Source organism: Struthio camelus, chromosome 8 (assembly GCF_040807025.1).
Source record: "Struthio camelus isolate bStrCam1 chromosome 8, bStrCam1.hap1, whole genome shotgun sequence".
In the NCBI taxonomy this organism is placed as follows: domain Eukaryota; kingdom Metazoa; phylum Chordata; class Aves; order Struthioniformes; family Struthionidae; genus Struthio; species Struthio camelus.
This window is the reverse complement of record NC_090949.1, coordinates 18,638,955-18,663,158: the sequence shown is the minus strand read 5'-3', so window position 1 is coordinate 18,663,158 and position 24,204 is coordinate 18,638,955. Positions and strand designations below refer to the sequence as shown.

The 24,204-nt window shown below is 42.5% G+C and overlaps 2 protein-coding genes and 1 non-coding gene across 11 annotated transcripts in view; 2 read left to right on the top strand and 1 right to left on the bottom strand.

Annotated features, from left to right (window-relative positions):
* The window catches only part of EVI5 (ecotropic viral integration site 5), a 118,907-nt gene that overhangs the window by 81,852 nt on the left and 12,851 nt on the right, over positions 1–24,204 (bottom strand). The window contains exons 2-4 of one of the 9 annotated variants that reach the window (XM_068952487.1): positions 21,922–22,056; positions 21,523–21,630; positions 19,447–19,623 (exon numbers count right to left, since the gene is read on the bottom strand). In XM_068952487.1, coding sequence (XP_068808588.1) covers positions 19,447–19,623; positions 21,523–21,630; positions 21,922–22,056 — 420 coding nt within the window. Of the gene's footprint in view, positions 1–1,498; positions 1,592–3,412; positions 4,342–4,393; positions 4,547–4,840; positions 4,993–5,382; positions 5,533–5,736; positions 6,467–9,289; positions 9,598–10,038; positions 10,360–19,446; positions 19,624–21,522; positions 21,631–21,921; positions 22,057–24,204 lie in introns of those variants that run through there. The other 8 variants (XM_068952484.1, XM_009682522.2, XM_068952485.1 and 5 more) reach the window with 8 other exon arrangements.
* On the top strand, positions 6,955–14,329 carry RPL5 (ribosomal protein L5). The gene is made up of 8 exons (XM_068952488.1): positions 6,955–7,102; positions 7,850–7,919; positions 8,008–8,123; positions 9,610–9,744; positions 10,366–10,568; positions 11,530–11,707; positions 13,427–13,515; positions 14,166–14,329. Exons 1-8 carry the CDS (start codon positions 7,100–7,102, stop codon positions 14,263–14,265), a joined length of 894 nt encoding a protein of 297 aa, XP_068808589.1. The 5' UTR covers positions 6,955–7,099; the 3' UTR covers positions 14,266–14,329.
* LOC138068088 (small nucleolar RNA SNORD21) lies at positions 11,236–11,331 on the top strand. Its single transcript, XR_011142712.1, has one exon. It is a non-coding gene; the product is annotated as a small nucleolar RNA SNORD21 (small nucleolar RNA).

Below are 24,204 nucleotides of genomic sequence, written 5' to 3'. Positions count from 1 at the left end.
ATTATCAGTTAAAAGAAAAAAAAATACACATACCGAAGGACACAAATATTTACCATTAAAGCTCCTTTCTACAAATTTTAATTTTCTGCTTGTCCCTCAAGCTCTAGCTTCCTTAACATTGCTTCTCCAATTTCCTCCCAGAGAGCAGCCAGGACTAGCAACTAAAATACATTAGGGTAAAAATAAACAAACAAGCACAAGTATAATTACGTACTGGAATTTAAAACAAATGAGATGAGTAAGAGGTTGGCGAGACCCCCACCTCTAGGGTATTACTGCTTTTTCCCTTAAGTAATCAGCAAAACCGTCAACTTTCTATCAATTATACTCAGAAATCAAATTAGTTTCTAAACGACTAGCTAATAATCAGTTTACTTGCAAGTTATAAAATTCATTACAACTCGCAGCTGCTGACAAAGTACAAGAAACAGAAGGTAAAGGTTTTAAATGTGAGAAACGTCACCAATTTAGTGACTTCCGAAGTAGGCAAGTCTTGGACTAAACTATTCAGTAAGAGGAGCAGATTTAAACATAGGTGCATATACCAATAGCCTGTTCATCTAACAAGATGCATGCCAGGATCTGTGGTCTTTCTGTAACATTAAAGTTTGCCCACTGACTCGCTTAGTATTTCCATAATCTATCTTCACAGACATTTACAGCATAATTAGAAGAAAACAGCCTTTTGTTGCAGTAGGAATGTCTTCCTCTACACTACTGAAGCCTGTGACTGTCTTCCTGAAGGCTTTAAGCATAGCACTTAGGGAAAACTCCCTGATGAAACAAAAGGGAGATGTCTCTTTAGAGAAATGACATGTTTAGGTATCACCAAATGAAATCAATTATTTTGATTATTTTGAGCAACAAGTCTTACTCTTGCATTTGGAAATAAGGACTTCCCCAGCCCCCTCAGAGACATCTACACAGAGAGCTATTAGTGGAAAAATGCAAGAAATATTTCAATGAAACAATAAAGATGATTTTTACTGTCAATTTCACACCAAAAAGATGAAGTAAAACTCTCAAATCTTTATCAGGGCCTGTAACTATCTCATTACAGAATTTTAACTTGTATTTGGCAATCTGTCTTTAGAAATACTGATCACAATTCTTTTTCTGAAAGGCTGAGAAATATTTATTATAGCTTCAGGCAAACTCCAAGAAGTTCCACCTCTATTGCAAAACAAAAACAAAAAATCCATTTTGCTTCATGAACATTGGCCTTAGCTCTCGTGTTTCAAAGAACATTGAAGCTGGAATTTCTTTTTCACTATGTCTGCAAGTAGTCTGCTGCTAAAACTATCTATAATCAAGAATACCTCAAAAAGCACAGAGATGTAAAATTAACTTCTTCTAGGTGACATCACTCCACAAAGCCCCTGAGGAAGGCAGACATCTAACAGACAGAGCTATTGGTTTTTGACACTCATTTTAAACCACGTTCAATAGTTTTTACTTTTCCATAAAGGAAATCACAGGAAGCCATTTTCTCCCATACCATCCTATTAGTTACAGGAGCACTATCAACTTCCAGCAACAGCAATCCACTACTGAAAGATTGGCCCCATCTGCCAGTCTGAACGAAAGTGAACTGTAGAAAAAAAATGCACAGTTAGTACAGCATCAGGCACTGGTGAGTCAGAATTACTACTGTGATGATCCATAATTATACTACTTAAACAGTATTTCAAAAAAATATCAAGAACATGTTATGATGTTCTCAAGCAGGCATCTAAAACTAAACTGGGGAATCGTGAGAATTCAGTCACGGCAACAGTGCATTAAATAACCTCAAGAATTTCAAATCCTCATTAGCACACCTTGCAGTAGAACCCGTTATAACTACCTAGTACCCAAACACTAAGCTTTTTTTTTTTTAAATAAAGGATAAACGAATAAATGCAAAAATAAATCAAAATTTACTGCAAAACAATATAGATGAGACAAGGCAGGTATTTTAAGAACAAAACTCAAAAGACCAGTAAAATTTGTTCAGACCAAAGAATAAAGATATCTGGTGGTGACTCTTGGCTGCTTTTCAAGTTGGGAACTAATACAAAAATACTGAACAGCCACAGTAATTCTACGGCAACATCTTACCTGGTGTCCCAAACAGAGCCCAACCCGAGTACTGTACTTCAGTCCCAACCACACAGCAATGGCCTCCTCGGGACTCAAAGATTACTTTTAAGGAAAATCAGCAAACAAAATTAAGAGCTATGGAGCCTGAAATAACATGAGGACCACTATTAACGTGACCAAAAGGAAATCATATCCTGAACTACTTGAACCCTACAGCAGGCTGCGCATTCCTGACACCCCCCTGCCACCAAACACCACTTCATCGCTAACTGAAAATAGCCTCCAGAGGTTGCAGGAAATTAAATAACATAAACTAAGGAAAACCTGCTTGAAAAGCTAGGATTCACTAAATCACTTCTGCCTCTACGTTGTGAGCCTACAACTTCTGTTAAAACGCATGCACATACAACAAAAACAGCTCACAAACACATGTAAAATGGAGCAAAGCAAGACAAGTCCCCCCTACATTATTATTAAGCCTCCTTCCTAATTGCCAGTACCCATTTATTCCAATCACCGCTCCTTTCAGAAGACAACAAGGTGTACTTTTTTGTTTAACTACAGATATTTAATCAGACAGGACTACAACTTTCACTGTAATCAAGACAGAGCTCCCCACTTAAATTAATCCAAAATTTAGCGACAGATAACAGCACAAATATGTAAGACACGGCATGCCAAGGCAATTCAGCATGCCATCTATAAACTAAAGCGACATTATATTCAAGAAATTCAGAGAACACATCCAACAACTCAAAAATATACGCTGCTAAAATAAATTGCAAACAGTAAATATAACTATTTTTAATCAGGCCTTGGAAAACTGAACTAGAACGCGTAATCAAGGCAAATAATGCGGGCTGTTTCAGAAAAGAATGTTCATAAAGCAAGACTTGTTTCCTGTATTGTCCAGCTTCCCAGATTACCAGCTGAAAGGGTTTTTTCTTTTTAACCAAGAATTTGACATTTAAAGTGTTACATTACAAAAAAAAAAAAATAAATCAATTTTACTCTTGCAGAATTGCCTATTCCTTAAAAATCAGAAAAATCTTTCCTTAAGGTAAGAAAACAAAATAGGAAGAGTAAGCAAAATGCAAACAAAATATTAAGTATGCAGAATTTAATTAAGTACATAAGATTTAACTTAGGTTTTTTTTTCTTCTAGATCATGACACTAGAACCCTGAATTAGCAGGTTAAACATTTTTATTTTCCAAAATCCACTGACAAGAGAGTTTCCTTCCTGTTTAGTTTTATTACTTTCCATTTACCATTTAGTCTTATCCAGAGAACAAACTGAAAGCAACTATTTAGACATAATTTTCCCTCACCAGTTCTCTTCTTGAAAGCTTCGAAAGGCTTTTCTCCCATCTCTTCCTTTCCATGAACCCCCATTTCAACCAGTTCACTTTCCAGCTATCTCCTGCCCACTAGTTCAAAAGTGAGCAAACAAGTCCATGGAAGAAAAACCTCAAGGGCAACGAGAACAAAACAACAGCAAAACCCACCCAAAACAACCAAGTTCCTACTCAGGAAGTCCCCACGCCTGAGTGTGTGGGGAGACACAGGGAGGAAGCTGGTGGCTCTGCTCCAGCCTTGGTCTCCGAACATCTGCTGCGGGGCCGGGCGGCCCCTCGGGGACACGCGCCACAGCTGCTCTCCGGCCAGTTTATCAAATTCAGGCGCTGCTGATACAGAATACTGAGTGTTTTCTGCCTGACCGTCTCTCTCTCTCTCAGTGGCCTTCCATATTTCCTCTTACTCTTCTTACTTGAAACAGAATTAATACCTAACCATTCAAAAATAAGCCTTAAATCTTGATCTCTATGGATGTAAACAGAGCTGAACAGCCACGATCAAAGCAGAAACTACAGATGAAAAGAGCACAAGAGAAAAAACTGGTACTATCCACCAGAAAAGCAAACAAGGTACAGTTACCTTCTCCATTAAAATAAAGCCAACATACGCACACACAAAAACCTAGAATTCCTTGACAAACATGTCTGGAGATAAGTCAAACACCGAATATTTACAGGCTTTCTCTGCACGACCACAACTCCTTTCCAAGTCTTTTGTATACGATCTTTGAAAGAAAGTCATCCCAGGACGATAAGAAATAACATACATTTTAAAACGGCTGGTTTTAGTGCTAGTTGATGCTGGAAATTCAAAACAGTATGCCAACATCCCATTTTCCTATGGAATTGCTCCCTGATTAGCAGGGCAGGAAATTAGCAGGAATTACTTGCAACTCTAGGCACACGACACTGAAAATGAGATTTGAAACAAACACCAGTAACTAGCCAGAGCACCAGCGTTAACTTCTCCTCCACGTTACGGAGCCAGGCTCACGCGGACACGGCAAAGGTCGCTGCCGCACGAGATCCCCACGGCAGCACCTGAAAACCGGGCGTTTTCAGAACGGGAAACCCCAAAACCTCTCGGTTTAACACGACTCCGCCGCCAGCAGGAAGACCGCCCCGGGGCGGAGGGGGCCGGGGGGGGGCCCGCTGCTCCCCGCACCGCCCCGCAGGGCCGGGCCGCCGGGGCCGGCCGGGCCCGCGCCCCCCTCCCCGGGGCGGCCGGCGGCAGCGGGGTTTCGCCGCCCGCACAGGGCCGGGCCGCGGCGGGACACCGCGGGCTGCCGCGCTCCGCCGGGGGTCGGGCCGGGCCAGGCCGCGGGGAGCTGCGGGGAGCCGCCCGGCCCGGCCCGGCCCGGCCGCCACAGCGCGGGCCGCGCCGCCCTGCCCGCGCCTCACCTTGGGAGCGCTGGCCGGGGCAGGGGGGTGCCAGCATCGAGCAGCGCCTTCCCGACAGCCCGCCGCCACCGTCGCCCGCGGCGCTCCGGCCCGCGCCCCCTCAGCCTCGGCCGCCGCCGGCCCCGCCAGCCGGGCCACGTCCCCGCCAGCCGCGGCGCGCAGGCGCACAGCCCCCGCCCCGCCGCCGCACCCGCAGCGCGCCGGGGCCGGGGCCGCCGCCGCCCCTCGCTGCCCCGCGGCGGGCCGGGGCAGGCCCGAACCGGCCCGGCGGCCCCGGGGCGCCTCGCCCTGCAGACGGCCCGCGCCGCGGCTCTCCCGGCTCCGGGGCGCTGCCGGCGCCTCCGTCGCGACCCGGAGCGGCGCACAGACCCGCCGCCGCCGCCTCCCCTCGGCGCGAAGCCCCCCCGGGGGCGGCTGTTCGGGTCCCCGCGCTGGCCCTGCGGCCGGGAGCGCGGCCGGGCCCGCCGCCCCCCGGGGGGCTCCCGCCGCCGCCCTCAGCCCAGGCGGCCCCGCAACCGGCCCGTCCGCCGCCGCCTCCCTACCGCCACGGGCGGAGACTCCGCGACGAGACCGCACGGGGGCTTTCGTCCCCAAAACTCCTTCCGAAAGCTTAGTCACACACCCCGCCGGCCCCGCCGCCGCCGCGCTCTGCGGCCGCCGGGAGCCCGAGGACGACGGGCAGCGGCTGCCCCCGCGCGGGCCCCCCACGGGGGGCGGGGGGGCCGGTGCACGAGGGGCCGGCGCCGCGCTCCCCCCCCCCCCCAGCTGCCAGCGGGGGCACGAGCGCAAATACCGCGAAACAGAGAAACAGCGGGGGAAGCACATACTTCCCCCCCTCTACAAGCGCCACCTGTAAGAGGTGTTTTGTTACAACACCGCTAATCTCCGGTTGTTACCTCGCCAAATTGGGAGCCTCTGCGGGGAGCGGGCACCGCTTCAACGAGCGTCTGCACCCGAGGCGGGAGGGGAAGCTCCCCCGGCGTTTCGTAGGGGGGCGGGGGGGGCGCGCAGCCCCCCGCCCGCCAGCCCGGGCACAGGCGGGTGCGGGGCGGTGAGCCGCTTTAGGAGCGGACAGGCTTCCTGCGGAGAAGAGCAAGAAGATGACTTTTTGTGCGTCACACGAAAGCAAACAGCCCCCCGGCGGGAAGAAGCCCTCTCGGAGGGCACGCGTCTGCCTGCTGGAGAGGAGCTGCCAGGCTGGATGGAGCTGCTCTGCTCTAGTGAGCTCGGCGCAAAGTCCGAAGAGTTTGTAGGGTTTTGAACTTTCTAAAATTCAGACTGAGAGGTGGATACATAATTCCTGAAGCTGGCAGGTAGGTACGGAATCACAGCAATACGTGCCTCGTAAAGGAGAGCATTGATTATTTTATTCCTCCTCTTTTCTAGCTATTCATAGCAAATTAATGATTTTTTTAAATATTGGTCTGCGTAAAACAAATAGGGTTTTTTTTTTTTTTTGTAAAGTGGATGAGGACAGTTAAACAAGTGTGTCAGGAACAAAGATGCTGTTTTGTGCATTTTGTTCCAATAACACTAAGAAATTTGACGGTACCTGACCCGTTTGTCCCAGTATGTGTGCAGCTTGTTGTACTAAAGCTTACTTTAAAAAAAAAATAAACAGCAATTTATTTGAGCATTTGCAATTTATTTTAGGAACACCATTCGGTTGGGTTTGGGTTGGTTTCCTTTTTGCGTTATTTACCGCTCACTGCATTTCCCCAAGAAAATGAAGACCATTAAAATCCTATGGCGTTTCCATGATTGGTGATATTTTTAGGCTCAAATCCACTGATTTTTCTGTTGTAAAAGCCCCTTTGCTGACATACTCGTCGTCATCAACCGCTGCGGTAGGTAAAGAAGGAAGACCCGCTCGGAAGCGAGGGCACTTCACGGGTAGGAGGAAGTGAGACGAGAGCAGTAAGTCAGTTCTCCCCTAGCATTTCACTTCTTTCTCTAATAGGATTAACGCTGGAGCGTTAAATAAGGCAGAACGGGACCCAGCTTCTCTCTTCGCCCCGCGCAGAGCAGCTCTGCCCGCCCCACGTCGCGCCGCCTGCAGCGGCCGCGCCGGGGTCCCCCCGGCCGGCAGGGGGCGGCCGCGCGGGCGGCGGGCCGCGCTGCCCGGCCCCGCCTCGCCTCGCCGCCCGGGCTAGGAGCTGCGGCTGCGCAGCGGGCGCGGCCTTTTCCCCCCTGCTGCGGCAGCAGGCGTTGTGCGGAGCGGGCCCCGGCCTAGGCCTAGACCGGACAGTACCTGGCACGATGGTCAGTACCGGCCCCCGCGGGCCCCGGGCGCCGGGCCGGGCCCCGCCCGCCGCTCCGCGCCCGCCGCGCGCCGCCGCCCGCCCGGATGGAGCCCGATTGCCGCGGGCCGGCGCCGGCTGCGGCCGCTCCAGCGTGGCCTAATGGCTGCCGGCGGCGCGGCGGGGCCCCCGCGCGGCCCGGCTCGGCCCCCAGGCTCCCAGCCGCGCCGCCGCCGCGCTGCCGTGGGCCGGTGGAGGGCCGGGCCGGGCCGCGGACGCGTGGCGGCGGGGCCGGCGCGGGAGGGAGCGGGGAGCCGGGGCGCCGGGAGGGAGCGGTGGGGGCCGCGGCCGCCCGGCGGCGGTGTCCGACAGGCCGCCGGCCCTTTCTGGCGGAACGGCCGCGGGAGCCGGTTCCGCCGTGCAGCTCTCCGGAGGAATACCGGGGGCAGTCGGGGCGGGAGACGGCTCGCTGACTGCTTCGGCCTCTGCACATAAACGTTTCGTTAACCGACGCAGCTGCTGGTTCCTCCCCCCCCGCCCCCCCCCCCAAAGCATATGAAATTGTGGGGACAAATGTGCCTTGCTTTCTGTGGGAAGGCTACAAGTCCTATTCTTCTCCTCATTATGACTTTTTTGTTTCAGTGTGTGACAAAGCCAGTTATTTGTGTTCTCTCTATAGCTTTGTTCATAGCTGGCTTAATTTAGTTAGAATGGCCATTGGCTTACTTGGTTATATGTTAATAACATCTAGTTCCATTTCTTACTCAAGGGGTTTGTGAAAGTTGTCAAGAATAAGGCCTACTTCAAGCGATACCAAGTGAAATTCAGGAGAAGAAGAGGTATAGTTAAATTTTCTGTAACATAAGACATTGTTGGCTATTCCTACTTTTCCAATGTATTTTCCACGCTATAACTGTTGTTTTTCAGAGGGAAAAACTGATTACTATGCCCGTAAGCGTTTGGTGATTCAAGATAAAAACAAGTACAACACCCCTAAATATAGGATGATTGTGCGTGTTACCAACAGAGACATCATTTGCCAGGTACTTGTGCTTGCCACTTGGTTACTAACCTTCCTAAAGTGAAATAAGCAGCGCTTTAATGAAGCGGAGGGTGGGGTGGAGGCAGCTCTGATCTAAGCAGCTTTTATATTGTAGCATGTTTTGTCAGAGCAGAACAATTCTTAAGATTGACACAATTTTTGTAATAGAGTGTATTCATAATACAAATCAGCAGTGTCAGCATTCTTGAACAAGGTTATTTGTAGTATAAGATTGTGCTCTCTTACTGAGATGTGTAGAAGGTTTTAGGGAGGAAAAAAATCTGTCTTTTCTACTGTCTTAAAACTTAATACGCTTTGAAAAGCGGGCTTTTTTAACTTGTTTGAAGACAGCTAAGTTAACTGTGTGACCTGTCAACGTGCACTTACTATCTCAAAAGGTGCCTTCTTTTTGCAGAGGCTTTTCTGATGGTGTTATGGGGATCATATGAAGCAGATATGCCTTACGATAGCTGTCCTGTGAGATTAGAGGAGACCGATAAATGAGCATAGTAGACATCTCTCTATGGGTATTAAGTATGCAGTTGTCTGTTGCAGCATCTGATGCAGTTCCTTACTGTGGTTCACTTTCTCAAATTATTTTCAAAATGTTTTGATCAGTTTTGAAGCTGAAGATTTAAGTTTGTTTTATCATAAATACATTTTGTTAAGCTTAAGGAGAACTAAAGAGTTTGTTTGTAGTTTCTTTCTTCATAGAATAATCTATCTGTAGACAACAGTAAAGAAAAGAATGCCATTTTTCAGTCAATTCAGACTAAACTATGTGACCTTGAAAAGGCTATTCCGTCTTTCAAATTCAGAATAAAAATCAGTAGTGGCAGGTGCTTATATCTGACCCATAGTCCCTTCCCAGTATATAGGAACTCTGCGAGGAGGGGGCAGCTTTTGGATGCAGAGAGGAGGTATGGGAGTGAAAGGGAGAAAGTCCTGCAAGTGAAAGGAACAATAGAAACAGATCTGATATTGCTGCTGTCTCACAAGAGACCCTTGAGATTGACAGTCTCAGATCTATTAATAGAAATCATTCCATAAGGTTAGTAAGAGTATTATCACAAATATTACATTAGATGCTTTTGCTTATTTCTGAGCTGTTGTATGTTGTGTTACATGAGATTTATATGTAGAAAATGGGACAGAGTCCACCCATACCTATAGTACTCCTTTGAAAGGTTGCTTTTGTAGGCAGTTTTGTGGCCTCTTGATATAGGTGGAGAGGTAAATAAACTTAAGTTCTTGCTGACATTTCCTTCCTTTCCTTTCATTTGCATTTGAATTCTTTGCTCCTGTAATTGAGGTCTACAAGAAATGCCTTTAAGAAAGCAAAAGGAAAAAAACAAAACTTGTGAGCTTGGGTGCGAAGATTGGCAGTTTGTTAGACATATGTATACACAGTTCCTATTGGCTTAAGCAGATGTCAGAAAATTGAGCCCAAAATTGGTGTGGGAACCTAATGGTTGTTTTGTTGTCAGATTGCCTATGCAAGGATCGAAGGTGACATGATCGTTTGTGCTGCTTATGCCCATGAGCTGCCAAAATATGGCGTGAAGGTTGGTCTGACCAATTATGCAGCAGCATACTGCACGGGTCTGCTGTTGGCACGCAGGGTAGGTATCTGTGAAATTGTCTAAGAGTAATTGCTGTTTTCTGGTTTTCTTACAAAAGGGAAAGCCCGCTTTCTTAAATGGCGTGTTAATATAGATAACTGACTCCATCTGCTTCTCTGAATGTTAACTTTTGCTCTTTACTATATAGATTTGATGGCCTTTCATGACAGTAAGGTCATGGTGAGAAGTGTGACAACATGCGGAGTTTCACCTCCAGCAGCTAGTTCTTAAGTCTCCACACTCAGGTTTAGCGGAGGGAGGGCTGGAGTGTGTATAAAAGCATAAGAAATATACCTTAGAGTTTGAAAACACGTATGCAGGATACATCCATTTTCCATGTGAGCTCATGAGCAAGTCTAAACATACTTGTGAACCTGCTGGAACAAGATGTTGAAACATAAACAGACACGCTTACCATGATTGTTGTTAAAAACGTTGCCGTTAGTATGGAGTGGTCATTAGTATGGAGTGCATAATTTGTGTAAAGGAAACTTTTAAAGCATGAGGATTCTACTGCCAGTTTGTGTTCTATGCTGGTGGTAGTTCTTCATTTCTTTAATTAAAGGGAAAGAATTTCAGAAGATGTGATTTTTGTTTTGTTTTGTTTCCCCCCCACCACAGCTTCTGAATAAATTTGGCCTTGATAAGATCTATGAAGGCCAAGTTGAAGTGACTGGTGATGAATACAATGTGGAAAGCGTGGATGGAAAGCCTGGTGCTTTCACATGCTACCTGGATGCAGGTCTTGCCAGAACTACCACTGGAAACAAAGTCTTTGGTGCTCTGAAAGGTGCAGTGGATGGTGGTCTATCCATCCCTCATAGGTAATTCAGTCTGTTTTGAAAAATCCCTTTAGAGTTACCTGAAACTTGTCTTTATGTGACAGTCTATTTATATTGTCACCTTATGCTGAAATAATTCTGTTACAGACCTGGTGGTGATTACTTAGCCTAGGTTTTGCTTGCCGCCTTTTTCTTTTTCCTCTCGATAGGTGCAATTCCGATAGTGCTGTTAGGAATCTTGGACCATGAAGAGATGCTGTTAAACTTTCAGAAACTGAACAAAACAGCCATCTTGTTACTTGTACTTTAAAAACGTCCAGTGACTGAATACATCTAGGAAAAGATCTTTTAATGTTCACGTTGAGTCTTTAGCAAAGCATATGTATATATTAATTTCACCTTGGAAAAACTGCACATACCAAGTGCAAAACAACCATTGGCATTTTCCACAGTTGTCAAAACAATTTTAAGTCTGAGCAGTCTACCTGCACTTCAAATTTCCATGTGGAAGTTTTGACAATTCCTGTCATGGGCTATGCATGACTGAGTCGAGATTTCTGGCAGCATTATCTAACATGATATTACAGTTGGCCGCCTCTTTCTGATAGCAACAGCAGAAAGAATTTTGAGAGTTGTTGTGTAGTTTCATGTGCTCTCTCATGTTATCCTATACTTTCTTGACTCATTGTCTGCTTTTTCTGACTTGGCTGCTATGTGATGATACCCCAATGACTGAGCATTCTGCAGTTGGTCCACAGTTTGTATATGATGTACTGCATTGTTTCAAGACGGGACTGATAGCAGCTGAGATAAAACTTTGATTTCTCAATTTCCTTAATCTTTCCATTCTTAGAGTTTTTATTTTGGTCCTATCCTTCAGTTACCTGTAGGAGAATCTGATGCGTCAGTCTTCTTTGTGTACCAGACAACCTAGCAGAACCTAGTTTATGAACTGCAGCATTAGACAACGTGTCTTACTCTAACTGTAACTGCTGTTTCACAGTACCAAGCGTTTCCCTGGTTATGATTCTGAAAGCAAAGAATTCAATGCAGAGGTTCACCGCAAGCATATCATGGGCCAAAATGTTGCAGATTATATGCGTTACCTGATGGAGGAGGATGAAGATGCTTACAAAAAACAGTTCTCCCAATACATAAAGAACAATGTAACGCCTGATGGGGTAAGACTTGCTTGGCTGGCTCTTTCTTGTGCATTAATAGAGATGCTAATAATGGTCTTGTTTAGGGACTTCTCTAGTAATGCAAATAATCTTGACATGTAAAATAATGTGACTCATGCTGTATGCATCCTTGCAAAGAAAAACATGCTTTTCTTCCATTGTAGCACATCATAGGTCTCTTGAAAGTGTTTTTTTTTCTTTGGTTTTTTTTTCCCCCCCCCTGTTTTGAAGCCTAACATTCTGCCTATAAATCTGAGCTTATAGAATTGGCCTAACGCAAGCCGTGTGTGTTTCTTTTTGCTAATACGGAAACTAGCTCAAAAAGTTTCTATGCTTGGCTACTCACTGGTTCCTAATCCTGCACCACAGCCTCTTCTTTCCTCAGCTATGGTGGCTTTAACTGGGAGGACGTATTGTACGTTGCATTGGTTTTATGGGTTGTGTGACCCTATAGGTAGTTCTAGGTGTCAGGTGAATACAGAAAATCCCAAGCTGGCTCTATTGCAGAAGCTAGCATCTCATGAAACTACATACTGCATACAGTACACCTTATTTCAGTACTACGTTCAGTTTTGGAATAGCTTGCATAAAACGCTTTTTAAAACAAGTGCAGCGTGACCAGCCTTCCCCTTTCTCACTGTAAAAGCAAACTCCTTTCAAGTGGTTATCTTGTTGTCTGTAACACTCCTGCCTGGTTTCCCCCATTAGTGGTCCTGCAGCTTGGAACAAACACTTTCATGTCCCTTTTTAGGCTATGAAGAATTAACTTCTTTCTTTATCCTTTTATGCCTTTTCTATTATTACTATTTTTTACTTATCTGTTAATTGGTTGTAGTTTAATCTGTAGTAAAAAACGAATTTAACACAGCATTGTAAATGCCAATTTCATATATTTTACTAAATAAACAATACTTGTAGCTTGTATTGCAGTTAACTGTGCCCAGGGTTTATGTCAATAGCAAGAAACTTATTGTTTGTACATCTACACAGTCTTTTTATAGCTGTGGTACAGTGGTCTTAATTAGCTAGAAGCAAAGATATTCTTAAAATGGTGCCCTTAAAAACCAGAGTTGTCTTTGGGAGAGAGCAGCAGACAGACTGTGGGATCCTCTGGTAGGTTCTGCTGTTGATCTCTTAACTGGACAGATCGCTTCCATTTTCCTCTTATACATATTAAAAGAATATTCTCTAAAGCACTATGACCTGCTGCCCGAAATTCTGTATGTGCTAGTACTAGATGAGCTGTCAGAAGTGATTGCTGGACTGTAGCCTCTTCTCATGTATTTCTGTTGTTGCCACGTGACTACATCCCTGGGCATGATACAGAGGTGGTCCTGATTCTTGTGAGACTTGTTAATCTGTAGCTGTTTTCACAACTCCTTCCACTCTTCCCCTCTTAGTAAGCTACTCTAATGTGTACTAGTAGGATCTGATAAGTGGTAAGACTGCATATTTGTACAGCGGGCATGTGAAATAATTTTGGCTTAACGTGCATAAGAGCTAAGTCTTCAGAGAGATTAGCTCTAGAGCAAAGGAAAAATTTTTTTATTCAAGGCAGAAGTAGAATCATTTTCTATACTGCCTTTTAATTTAAATGTTTATTGAAATGCATTCTTAACAAATGCTCTAGTAAAGGGGTATCTCATTTTTGCTACAATCCTGCAACTAGACTGCTACGAGAACTTACCAGCTGCTTGTTTTTGGTTTTGTTTTTTTAAGATGGAAGAAATGTATAAAAAGGCCCATGCTGCTATACGGGATAATCCAGTCCATGAAAAGAAACCCAAGAGAGAAGTCAAGAAAAAGAGGTAAAACTTCTTTCTTTAAGATGAGCATGACTTCTCTGTTGAAGAGATCTTAGATGAGTTTTAAGAACAGTCATTCAGTTCATACTGCAGTTAAGCGTCAAAACTCATGTGTGTTTCAGATGAGATTACGATGTAACGGTTTTGATAACTCCATGTCAGGAGTTAACTTCAGGAATGAGAATCTAAAACTTAAGAGCTGTTAACTATTCTAAAAACAAAAGGAAAAACTAGCACATGTCAGTGGCCTGAATAGCTAGAATATCATTTTAAGGATGTGTTTTCAGATCTTAATCTTTTCAGGGGAAAGGCTGCTTCTCCTCAAGAGAGGCAGGCCTACTTGTTTGTCAGTACTAAATTACTCTGATTTTTCAGGGGCCTGGGAGAAATCAAGGACACATCAAGGTCCTATTACATTAGATGTGCTGTGTTGTCTGTCAGTACTCCAGGAGCACTGAGTTTACCTCTTGAGGAATGAAACTTCTGCAGTCTAAACACCCCTTGTTGTGGCCCAGCATCACCTTAAAATCAAGCATGTTGCAGGAAGCAGGAATATGCTTTAGGCATAGTATTCTTAATCCTGGCGTTCTGTTTTGTGACAGCTTTTTTGTTTATTTCTACTTTGGATATCTTACTCTGTACTTACGTTGCAGATGGAACTGTTCCAAGATGTCCCTTGCCCAGAAGAAAGATCGCGTTGCTCAGAAGAAGGCTAGCTTCCTCAGAGCCCAGGAGCACGCAGCCGATAGTTAAGATGACTTCCACAATTTTCTATCAAGCTTTGGAAAAAGTGACAATAAATTTATTGAGTAAGCAACTGTGTAAGGCTGGCTTATTAATATATCTTTATAAAAGTTTTCTGTATCTTTATAAGCCTGTTACTCTGTAGCCTTAAATATTTTTCTTCAAAGTACTATATGAATTCAACTCCTGTTTCACAGGAGAGAAGACAGGCAACAAAGACTCTAAAAACAAGGCTGCCACATTAGAATTTTATTCCCCTAACAAGGGGAAATGGATTTGGTTAATTTTCAGTCCGACTAGTATCGGAACTACCAGATACAGGAACTTGCTGCTTCCAGTTACAAAAAGACTTTGAATTTTAAAAAAGCTTTAACAGTGCTTTACAAGTGTGTTTTCCTTCCAGCATAAATAATAATGTTGCAGTGGATCTATATGTAATTATAATGACAGCTTGCCTTAGCTTAAAAAAAAAGAGTGAGGAGAAGCAGGGGTAGTCACAGCAGGCTCTAAAACCTCTGTGCCCAAAGGCAGCCTCAGGCTTACAGGAGCATTAGACAAGTAAGTCAGATAAAATGAACAGCAACACTTTCCCTACTCTGATACAGTAGCACATGTTCAATTGGAGAACTGAAGCTGTCTTCAGTAACTGAAGTTGGTACTTTAGCACTTGGCTCCAACTCTGGCTGCTGCTGAAAGATGCACTATCCTTAAGTGTTTTATGTTATTTAGTGCCTAGCCAAAAGGGAATTTACTTTTAAGTTGCATATGCTTTCTTATTTAGAGAGGCCTGGGCTTGCCCCTACCCTTTGTTTCTGCCATACCTCAATTTCATGGAGGCATGCTATTTATTTCCCATTACGTTCACTGAAGTTATTTGCACACTTAGAGCAGGAGTCAAGTAGGCTATGTGGATGAATGTTTTAAGATACTGATAGATAGACGATGTGGTGAGTACTGCTATTGAAAGAGAAAGGACACCTTTGATTTATTGTAAACAAAAGTATATTTTTCAATGAAAGTCTCAACTTGATTCAACAGCAATAAAAATTAAGGTTCTGTACAAACTGTACTATTAAACATGTTTTCCAGTTATTCCAAGAAGCTGTTTAAAATCCCCAATTGTATTTTGGATTTGATAGTCTTTTCTGCCTAGAATCTAGAAATATTACATTCCTATGTTTCACCAAGAAAATTACCCCTTTAAGTTCTTTGCTGGTTACAGATAATTATTAGCTCCTAGCTGGAGGACACTATCAAGTTAGAGACAATAGTTAACAGTAATTCTTAAACTAAAAAGTTGATGTTTACAAAACAGCACACTTAACCCAAGCTGCTTACTATTACATGTGATATGGTGAGAGAGATTTGCTGTCACCTGTCTATTGATGATATTTTTGTACTCAGGTTTAATCATTTAAGGAATGCACTTAATACAGGACATCCAAAGCAGTTAAAGAAACCCTTTCAAATATTTAAAGCTTGTTCTTCTTACCTATGTTGAAAATGAATTAAGGGGTCAGGTATGTAGAGGTATATGGGTGACTGCCTCCTTAAAATCACCAAGGATTTCAGTACTTCATACCTAAAGCATTTATAAATTAAACATTAACAGATAAGTATTGGGCAGAGTTTAAGCATTTTATGCACATCCCATTCTACACAATTGGGAAGACAGATTTAAGTCTGAGCAACAGCAGGGATGCAAATTAGAAGTTGTACAGTGATCATGCCATTGTGAGTGACACATTATGAGTGTTAACTTACTCATGACTTGAGACTTATCAACTCCTTCCCTACCAGGAAAGAGAATAGTAACATGCTGAAGAGAGTATCGTTGCTTTATGTTTTGTGTAGTTCCTAGCTGTTACTATCCCACTTAGGTCTCCCTTTAGTCCAAGTAATATCCCATGATATTGATCAATCCAACATCTGTCCTACAGTTTAGGTCTAGGTCTGGCTTAGATGGTTGCTGCAATAGATCAGGAGGATTTAAGTACAAGTCTGTAGCTCAATTTGTATGGAGATTAAAGAATCAAGACTGTCTACAGCTGTAGCATGCTGTAGTCATATACTGGATTCCTACTGTGGAATTTCCCTCTTCTGAGGGTTCTCAACTTTCTGCTATCAGTATTAAAAAGTTACCTTCCATTCTCATTATGGAATAGGTTAGTCCACTAACTCAAGCCTTCAAGATCTTCTACAGCTTATCTTGGGTTAAATATGTTGACCGAAGCACAATAGCCTCTGCTTTCAAAAGCGCTATCTATATTGCTGCTAGAGTATCCACATCCTTTTAAGAAATAACATATTTCAAAATTCTTGGCTCCCGACATGGTACATGATATCAAGACTTTTAATTAAAAATGTTGAGCTACTTAAACATTCAAGATGGAAGCATGAGGTAACAAGGTGTAAACAGAATCTAACTAAGAGTCTCTCGTATTAAAACCTGTAGGTTCTAGAATAAAATCTTAATTTTCCAAACAGTTTAAAAATTATCTATTAATGTGCAAATTCTGCCATGCCAAGGTATTAGTAAACTTTGACCTCACAGTTCAGTTTATTCACAACAGCAGCTTGGATGCAGCCACATTTGTTTGCAGTAGTGGTGGTTCTTCATAAAACTACTTGGGATAAAACACTTTTGCCAATATTTCACAAGTGAGTGATGATTTTCACAGAATTGTAAGAAGTTACGTTAGTTGATGTGGTAGCACAGTGAATACTTTCATCCTGTTCAAGATCTGACAAAGTGCACAGAACAGTCAAGCATGCAGGGTTGTTTCTATGTCCGTAACACAACACTGGAACACCAGAAGGTGCTTTTGGCCTCTGACCAGCTCATTCAGTGGCATGTTCATTCTTTGAGAAGCCCTGTCACAGGGTACTGACATGACAGAGTTTCAGAGGCATTAATGAAATACGAGTAAGGAAATGTCTTTTAAAAAAATGCTGTGGATACTTTTTATCACATGTGGTAAGCCACCTCTAGTGGCACCAATATTACCTCCTGTGGGCAGAGAAATTACGAATCATTTGTATGGGAAATTTTCTTCCACAGTAAAGTCTTTAAGTTATTGAGTATTAAAGAATGCTCCATTTCCATCTGATTTGCTGTGACTTTAAGGGCAATACACAAATACAGTTGTTTCTCTAGTTCTTCATGGATATCCGAAGGAGCACCACGAAGCAGATAGTCTTTCAGTAACTGGCAGGCTTTTGCCAGATTTGGCTGGATGACTTCAGTGGTACATCTCATTTTACTTTGGTCACATAGAGTTCTACAGTCTGTACCATAAACACAGTCCAAGTCTGAGTCACACTGACGATCTTTAATTATTTCTTTCAAATTAATTTCTGGCACAATTTTTCTCATGTCCATCATTTTCAAATCATATTTGTCATTATAGCCCAAATTTTTGGCACTTGTATCACACATAAGAAAATTCCCATAAGGTCCATGGAAAATATCTTCCACAAATTCTAAAAGCCCTATAGCTATTTTTGCCCTTCTTGGCCATGATGGAGTAAACCACTGGTCCATGCTTCTTCTGAAGCCAGAGGGAATGAAGAGTTCTATGATCCATGGAAGGCTAATTCCATAGAGAGAGGTATATTCAACTCTTTCCATCACGTAGAGATCCCCACAGAAACCCATCAGTTTGGGGGTGTGTTCTTTATCCTGCAAGATGACCATTAATAGAAACTCATCTAGCTGCAGAAGTGCCCATGCAGACTTCGCCTCTGGCAAAGAAACTCTACCATCTTTGTTTCCATCAGCAAAAGATAGGATGAGATTAACCAATTCTGAAAGATTTCCTTGTTCACCCAATTTTGCCTAAAAACAAACAAAAAAAATTTCATTAGCTACTACCCATTCACCTGTAATTCTCCCTCCTGCCATTCTCTTTCTGTAGAGAATAAGGTAGACTATGCTCTGGTTTTTAGCAGTTACAGATGTTACAGGACTTGCTACCAGATGCCTGAAGAACTTAAATTTGTTTTATTTTCAAAGGCATCCAGTATATGAACTTCTGAAAGCGCTAAGCATTCTTTGCATTTCAAAATGCAAACGTTAAAATTCAAAGATTGTTCTTTGTCAGAGTAGTCTTTAGAAAAATGTTATCCAATAGCTTAAGTAATTTGTTAAAAATATGTTTGTAGAATTCAGATGTTTAGATCAGGTTTTCATTTTCATCTGATTAGACCTTGCAGATGCAGAGAAATTACAATAATCAATTATGTTTCAGCCAACTATCAAAGGTACTAAAACACATTTAGTATCAATCCCATACTAGAAGTATACTACAGTACTTAATTTATTTGATATAACCACCTCTGTTGTATCAGTATAGAGAAACAAGCTGTTCCTGAATGAATCATAACGGGTTCATTTTCAACAACTGTTAGTGCACACAGAAAATTTGATACAATTCTCTTTTCAGTCAGACACACTCTTCCTAAATTCTCCTAAAAATTACTCTAGACTATCTGATGCTCATTCAACCTTAGAGACAAAGCTACTGTGATGCATGACAACTAAGTCACTAGCTTTACATAATGTATGTACATACATCTGCATGCATACAGATGTGCATGCTCAGCTGGGACAGATTTGCATCAGTCACTGGAAATCGGTGCTATCATAACAACAAAAGAATTTTAAGGAAATAAAAACCCCAAATCACGGTGATAACCGTATTGTGAGAATTCTGCCTTAGCATTAAAGCAGTAGAAGCAAGCATCACACTAACATGGTATAGAAAGAGCTGAGAAATGTGTCTGGCCATTCTGGTTAGAGAGACTCCTGCTAGCTCAGTTACCATAGTAATCCTTCCTGAACACAAATAGATTAGTCAAGGAATCCTGTTCAAATTGTTCAAAGCCCAAAGTCCTAGGACCTAGTTACAATACAGCCAAAAATAGCAAATATGCGCAAAATTTTTACTATACTTCCTAAACAAAGGAAAGTTTTAGACTTGTAACATGCATGCCAGCCTCCATCTGATAAAAAGGGAAGGATAACAAATACAATAGTTACTTCAAACTTCAAAGCATCTCTGGGACAAACTATTTTCGCGCTAATTTTTCTAACTTCACTCCAAGAACAAAGTTAATACAATAGGGCGTTCTCTCCAACTATAAGAAAATAAGCCTTTATCAAAAAAGAACAAACAAACACATACTTACTTTAAAAAGACCATATACCATTTCTTTGAATTTCTGAACAGTGGTTCCTCTAGTTGGTTTATCAAATAGGACTATTTCCTTTCTTGGTTCTGGATCAGTACCAAAATCAAGTTGAGTAGCTTCTTCCATCTGGCATTTTATAACACCTTGCAGATTTCCCCAAATTCCTAAATACATCTACACGGGAAAAGAGGAAAAAAGAGCAAAAGAATTGTGGAAGTCCTTCATCGAAAGATCAGTTGTGCTCCAAACACTGCTTTAAAAGTCAAGCAGCAACACAAAGCAGGAAGCTGAGCGCTTACTGACAGCACACAGAGCCAGCATTCAAAGAACGGCAAATTCGAGTACAAACACGCTACTGCAAGCGCTTAGAGACTACGCTGTCAAAATATAAAGACAGGTTGATAAACAATATATTGGCATTAGTACCATTCTTTGCGAAAGTGTTAAGAGGCTTCTGTTTGGGAAGCCGGATAGCAGAGAGGTAGTATGCATACAGAAGTGTAAGTATTCTGTCAAAACGTGAAAGGATCTGGTCATCTCCTTGGAAACTGGATTCTGTAATTGCAGAATTGGAGAGTTCACAGCAATTACAGGTTTACCACACTTTTAAAAATCCACAAGGATTCAGAGGCACCCTCCTTCACTTAATCTTCAGCTAGTCAAAAGTGATCCATGTTACATAATCCTCAAATACTTACCTTTCTGCATGTATTCATGAAGACGTACTCAGAGAAACTAAAATGCATGAGCTCCGACTTGAAATTGTGAAGTGTTAGGCAGCTACAACAGCCTTGTATAGAGACCACTGCCATGGCTGCTGGTTCTTCTTCCGAACTCTGTTGTGGTATCCTCCCAGCTACACAAGCACAGCTGTTTCTACAACTGCACTGTTTGCTGCATCAGAAAGCTGCTCCAGCTTAACGCCTTACAAACACGAGAAAACCTGCAACGCCCTCCAAGTCAGATCAGTTGACCCAAATCCCAGGGACTTAGGCCAACACAACTGACAGAGGTACTTGCATGGCAGGAACTGCATAAACGACTATCATCTCCCAAACACTGTGCAAGACTGCAGCAAAGCAGTTCCCAAGCAACAAAGCATGATAACGTTAAAAGACCAAAGTACGTAACAAGCAGAACAGCATTGCTCCTCTTGCCATGAGACAGCTTCTCTAGGTGCCTGTAAATGCAAGGCAAGCAGCAAAAGTGAAAATTACAGTCTCTGCCCCTTCAGCCTTTCAGACAGGCACTCTGTGTCCTATTAAAGCCAAGAGAGGCTAGAGCTATGCTTGTCTACAGGATCCAGAGAGCAAAAGACAGTTGTTGTCAGATGAAGTATGCTCCAGGGCGTTCTCTAGGCTACAAGTTCAAGAGGAAGGAAGATGTCACAGAATGGGTGGGTGATGGTGCGGTGGGGTTAAGAAGTCATCTAGTCACCACTAGATGACTGCACAAAAAAGGCAACACCCACCAGGGCTGCCTAAAGGAACCCATTTTTAGGACATGTGTCCACTAAATTTTATGAAATGGCAAAAGAAAGTACAGAAATATCAGAGTGTACACATTTACTCAAGACTAACTCAGATTACTAGGAAAGACAGTGTTGTCTGTTTAAAAAGACTATTTATTTCCACCCCTCCACAGGGAGACACAACCAAAACCTATATTTGCTGAACATCAGTAAAGTAGATGCATTATGGCTAATAGTAAAAAAAAAAAAAAAAAACATAAAAGAGAAAGTATGCAATTGGTTACAGACAGCTGAGCCTTAACAGAACATGTAAAGCAGAGTGAAACTGACAGCTGAACATCGTTATCTAATTTCTAAGGCCCTGCTCATACTGACTGACAGAACACAAACCTTCCAGGGCAATAAGATTATTTAAGTCATGTGTCACAGAGTTTCTAGTTCAAAATACCAATGTTTGGGCATGCTCTGCATGTCACAGACAATAGCATTTGAAATAAGCTATATTTAACAGATGTAACTTGCCTATGCTAAGGTCTACTTGATATTCTAGAAAACAATGTTTCTGTGAGAAATAGAGCTATGTTACACATGTAAAGCCTCACCTGGTTATTGGGCTTTGTTGACAAGCATTTTCCAAAATACAATGTTTCTTTCGCACAAAGACTGCTACATGCTGACCCATCAATAACTCCAGTCTTGTATTTATCACACTGAAACAAACAAGGAGAAAAATATTAACAAAATTGCCCAAGAACAGGGGCAACAACCACGTTTCTTATATTTTCCTTTAATGAGTCAGGTGTTAGGAGACAATTTAAAAAAAAACTATCCCAAAACACTTATTTAAGATAGATAATTTTTATCTGTAACAAAAGATATAATCTTATTTTAACATGACAGAATAGTATCTTTTGATTCATTTACATGTGGCACTGACTGAACTGACTGTGGAATTAATTGGGGCAAACACTTCAGAAGCAAGCCATGCTAAATATACTTACTATTATTTTCCTACAGTCATGTCCTCTGCATAGCTCTGTGTAGGTGGAATACTGAACATACATAATCCAGCTGCCAATAAAAACTACTAACCAAGAGATAAAGAGATACTTCATCCGCATATATGAGAAACGTGCCTAGAGGACATAAAAAGAAAATATTTTCCATAATCCATTCAGCAGTAGTCAGAAAGATAGAAAAGAAACATGATTTGCTATTCCATCTTTAAGAACTTGACTTCCATACCAATAAACTAAACAGATTGCAGTACATGAAACGTTTGCTTCCATTGGCGAACAAACTGACAGGGAAGGTCAGTTTGACTTATTTGGGTGGAAGGAAAATAAAGGTATAAATAAATAGAAGAAAAAAAGATGACAGGCCCTCATAAGGGCAAGCCAGACTGCAAGACCAATTTGATAAAATTTAGAAGTGGGCAGATCTCCACTACTCGCATTTTTCCCTCTCACTAAGACCAGTTACTCCTTTACGGTTTCTGGCAAACCGAATCCAACAGAACAAGAATCTGGTCAAACAATAATCTGTGTTAAAGTGTAAATATGCAACTTTTAGTATACAGTCTGCAGGGTGAATATCAGGGAAAGGTTCCATATGCTAAAGTCGCCCACTCCTTCCCCAAAACATCACCATTTAACTATCTGCACTAGTCTCACCTTCAGTGGTCTTGTCCATAATTGTAAAAAAGACGCATGTGCTGTTTCAGCGACCTCCCCTTTACCGTCTTCCCCCCTGCCAAACTAAAAAATGTTTTTATAAATTAAGAATTGAGAGGGGAAAGGAAGAGAGTGCCAAGTGCCTGGAAAGAGAGTGGACAGGTAGTGATCCGTCTTCTTCCTCTCTCCCAAGTCTGGTGGGCTAACAGTTTCATCTTCATATTACAAACAGATTACAATCAGGATTAGAAATGAACTGCGAAGCTCTACTGGGTTACAAGTAAGATCCATTTCCACCAGTATCCTGATCTCTAACAGTGGAGAACATACTATATATCCCAAATGCTCTCCCATTTCCCTTTTGAGGAACTTCCTAGGCCAGATGTGATTTTCTTTATTTAGTAAATGGCACCTGATTTATCTTTCATGAATTTATCCAGACTCCCTTAGAATTCGTGTAGTTTTTCAGCATCCACAATACCTTTTCACAGTTAGTTCCGCAGGTCTACTATCGATTACACCGGGGCGGTGATGGGACTTCATTTTGCTTAAATTCAGTTCCTACTAGCTTTGCTTTATGCCCCTTAGTTCAAGTATTGGAAGAGATGATGAATTATCAATCTCTACCCACATCTGTCATTACTTCGTAGGCCTCTATCACATGCCTCCCTGCCATGTCATCCCTTCGCCAAATTGACAAGTCCCACCTTAGCTGTTCCTCACAGAGGAGCCATTCCATGTGTTTGGAAAAGCTTCCAAGCAAGGCAGTAATGATGAGCAGTTTTTGTTGAAGCCATCACATACATACATGCTAATTTAACCCACCATATATATACAAGTTTCAGATGGCTCCATCTGCAGGATATAAAAAGCACTGAAATAATACCAAATTACTAGAAATTTATAGTAATTAACCTAAATTACAGTGAATGGAATGTATGACTTCACCTTTTACACGTCCTATGTTTTAGAAAAAAATGACATTACTGAAGAAAACATTTTTCTGCAAATCTAGGAAGATGATTTTAGAACACACAAAGATCCTTTGCTTAGAGTTTGTTAGCTTTCACAAGCATAGGCTGGCAAGCGCTTCTTTTAGATGTGAGTATAGGTATACTTTATTTCTTTTTAAGGAAATCAGAAGCAGCAGTTCTAACTCTTGAATGGTAACTTGGTTTAACACCAATTACACAAGGACTAGCTTTCTCAAACCTTTGCAAAAGAAGGATAGTCACAGGGTACAAGAGCCCTGCACACATGACCTGCAGTGGTTCCAACTCTTCCACAGTAACTTGTCTCACGATTCAGAGTACACTTTCACAGGGGCATTCACTCCATCTGAGGACTTAAGAGGAAGTGCATTTGGACCCCACATAGTTTTATACAGGGTGTCAAGTCTCAAGGAGAAGCCAGGAATGAGAGAAACAAAGAAAAGCTGCTAGGAAAGATGAGGCTATACAGTTCAATCCTTAATTTTATATCCTATTATTGTTTCACTAAAGCACCTACTACAGCAGCCACTTTAACACAGAAGAGCAGTCCCAAATTCTGGAAGTGAGTTGAAGTGTTATTCCACTCCTGAAGATGTGACCCATTCTAGCCTTTGGGCTA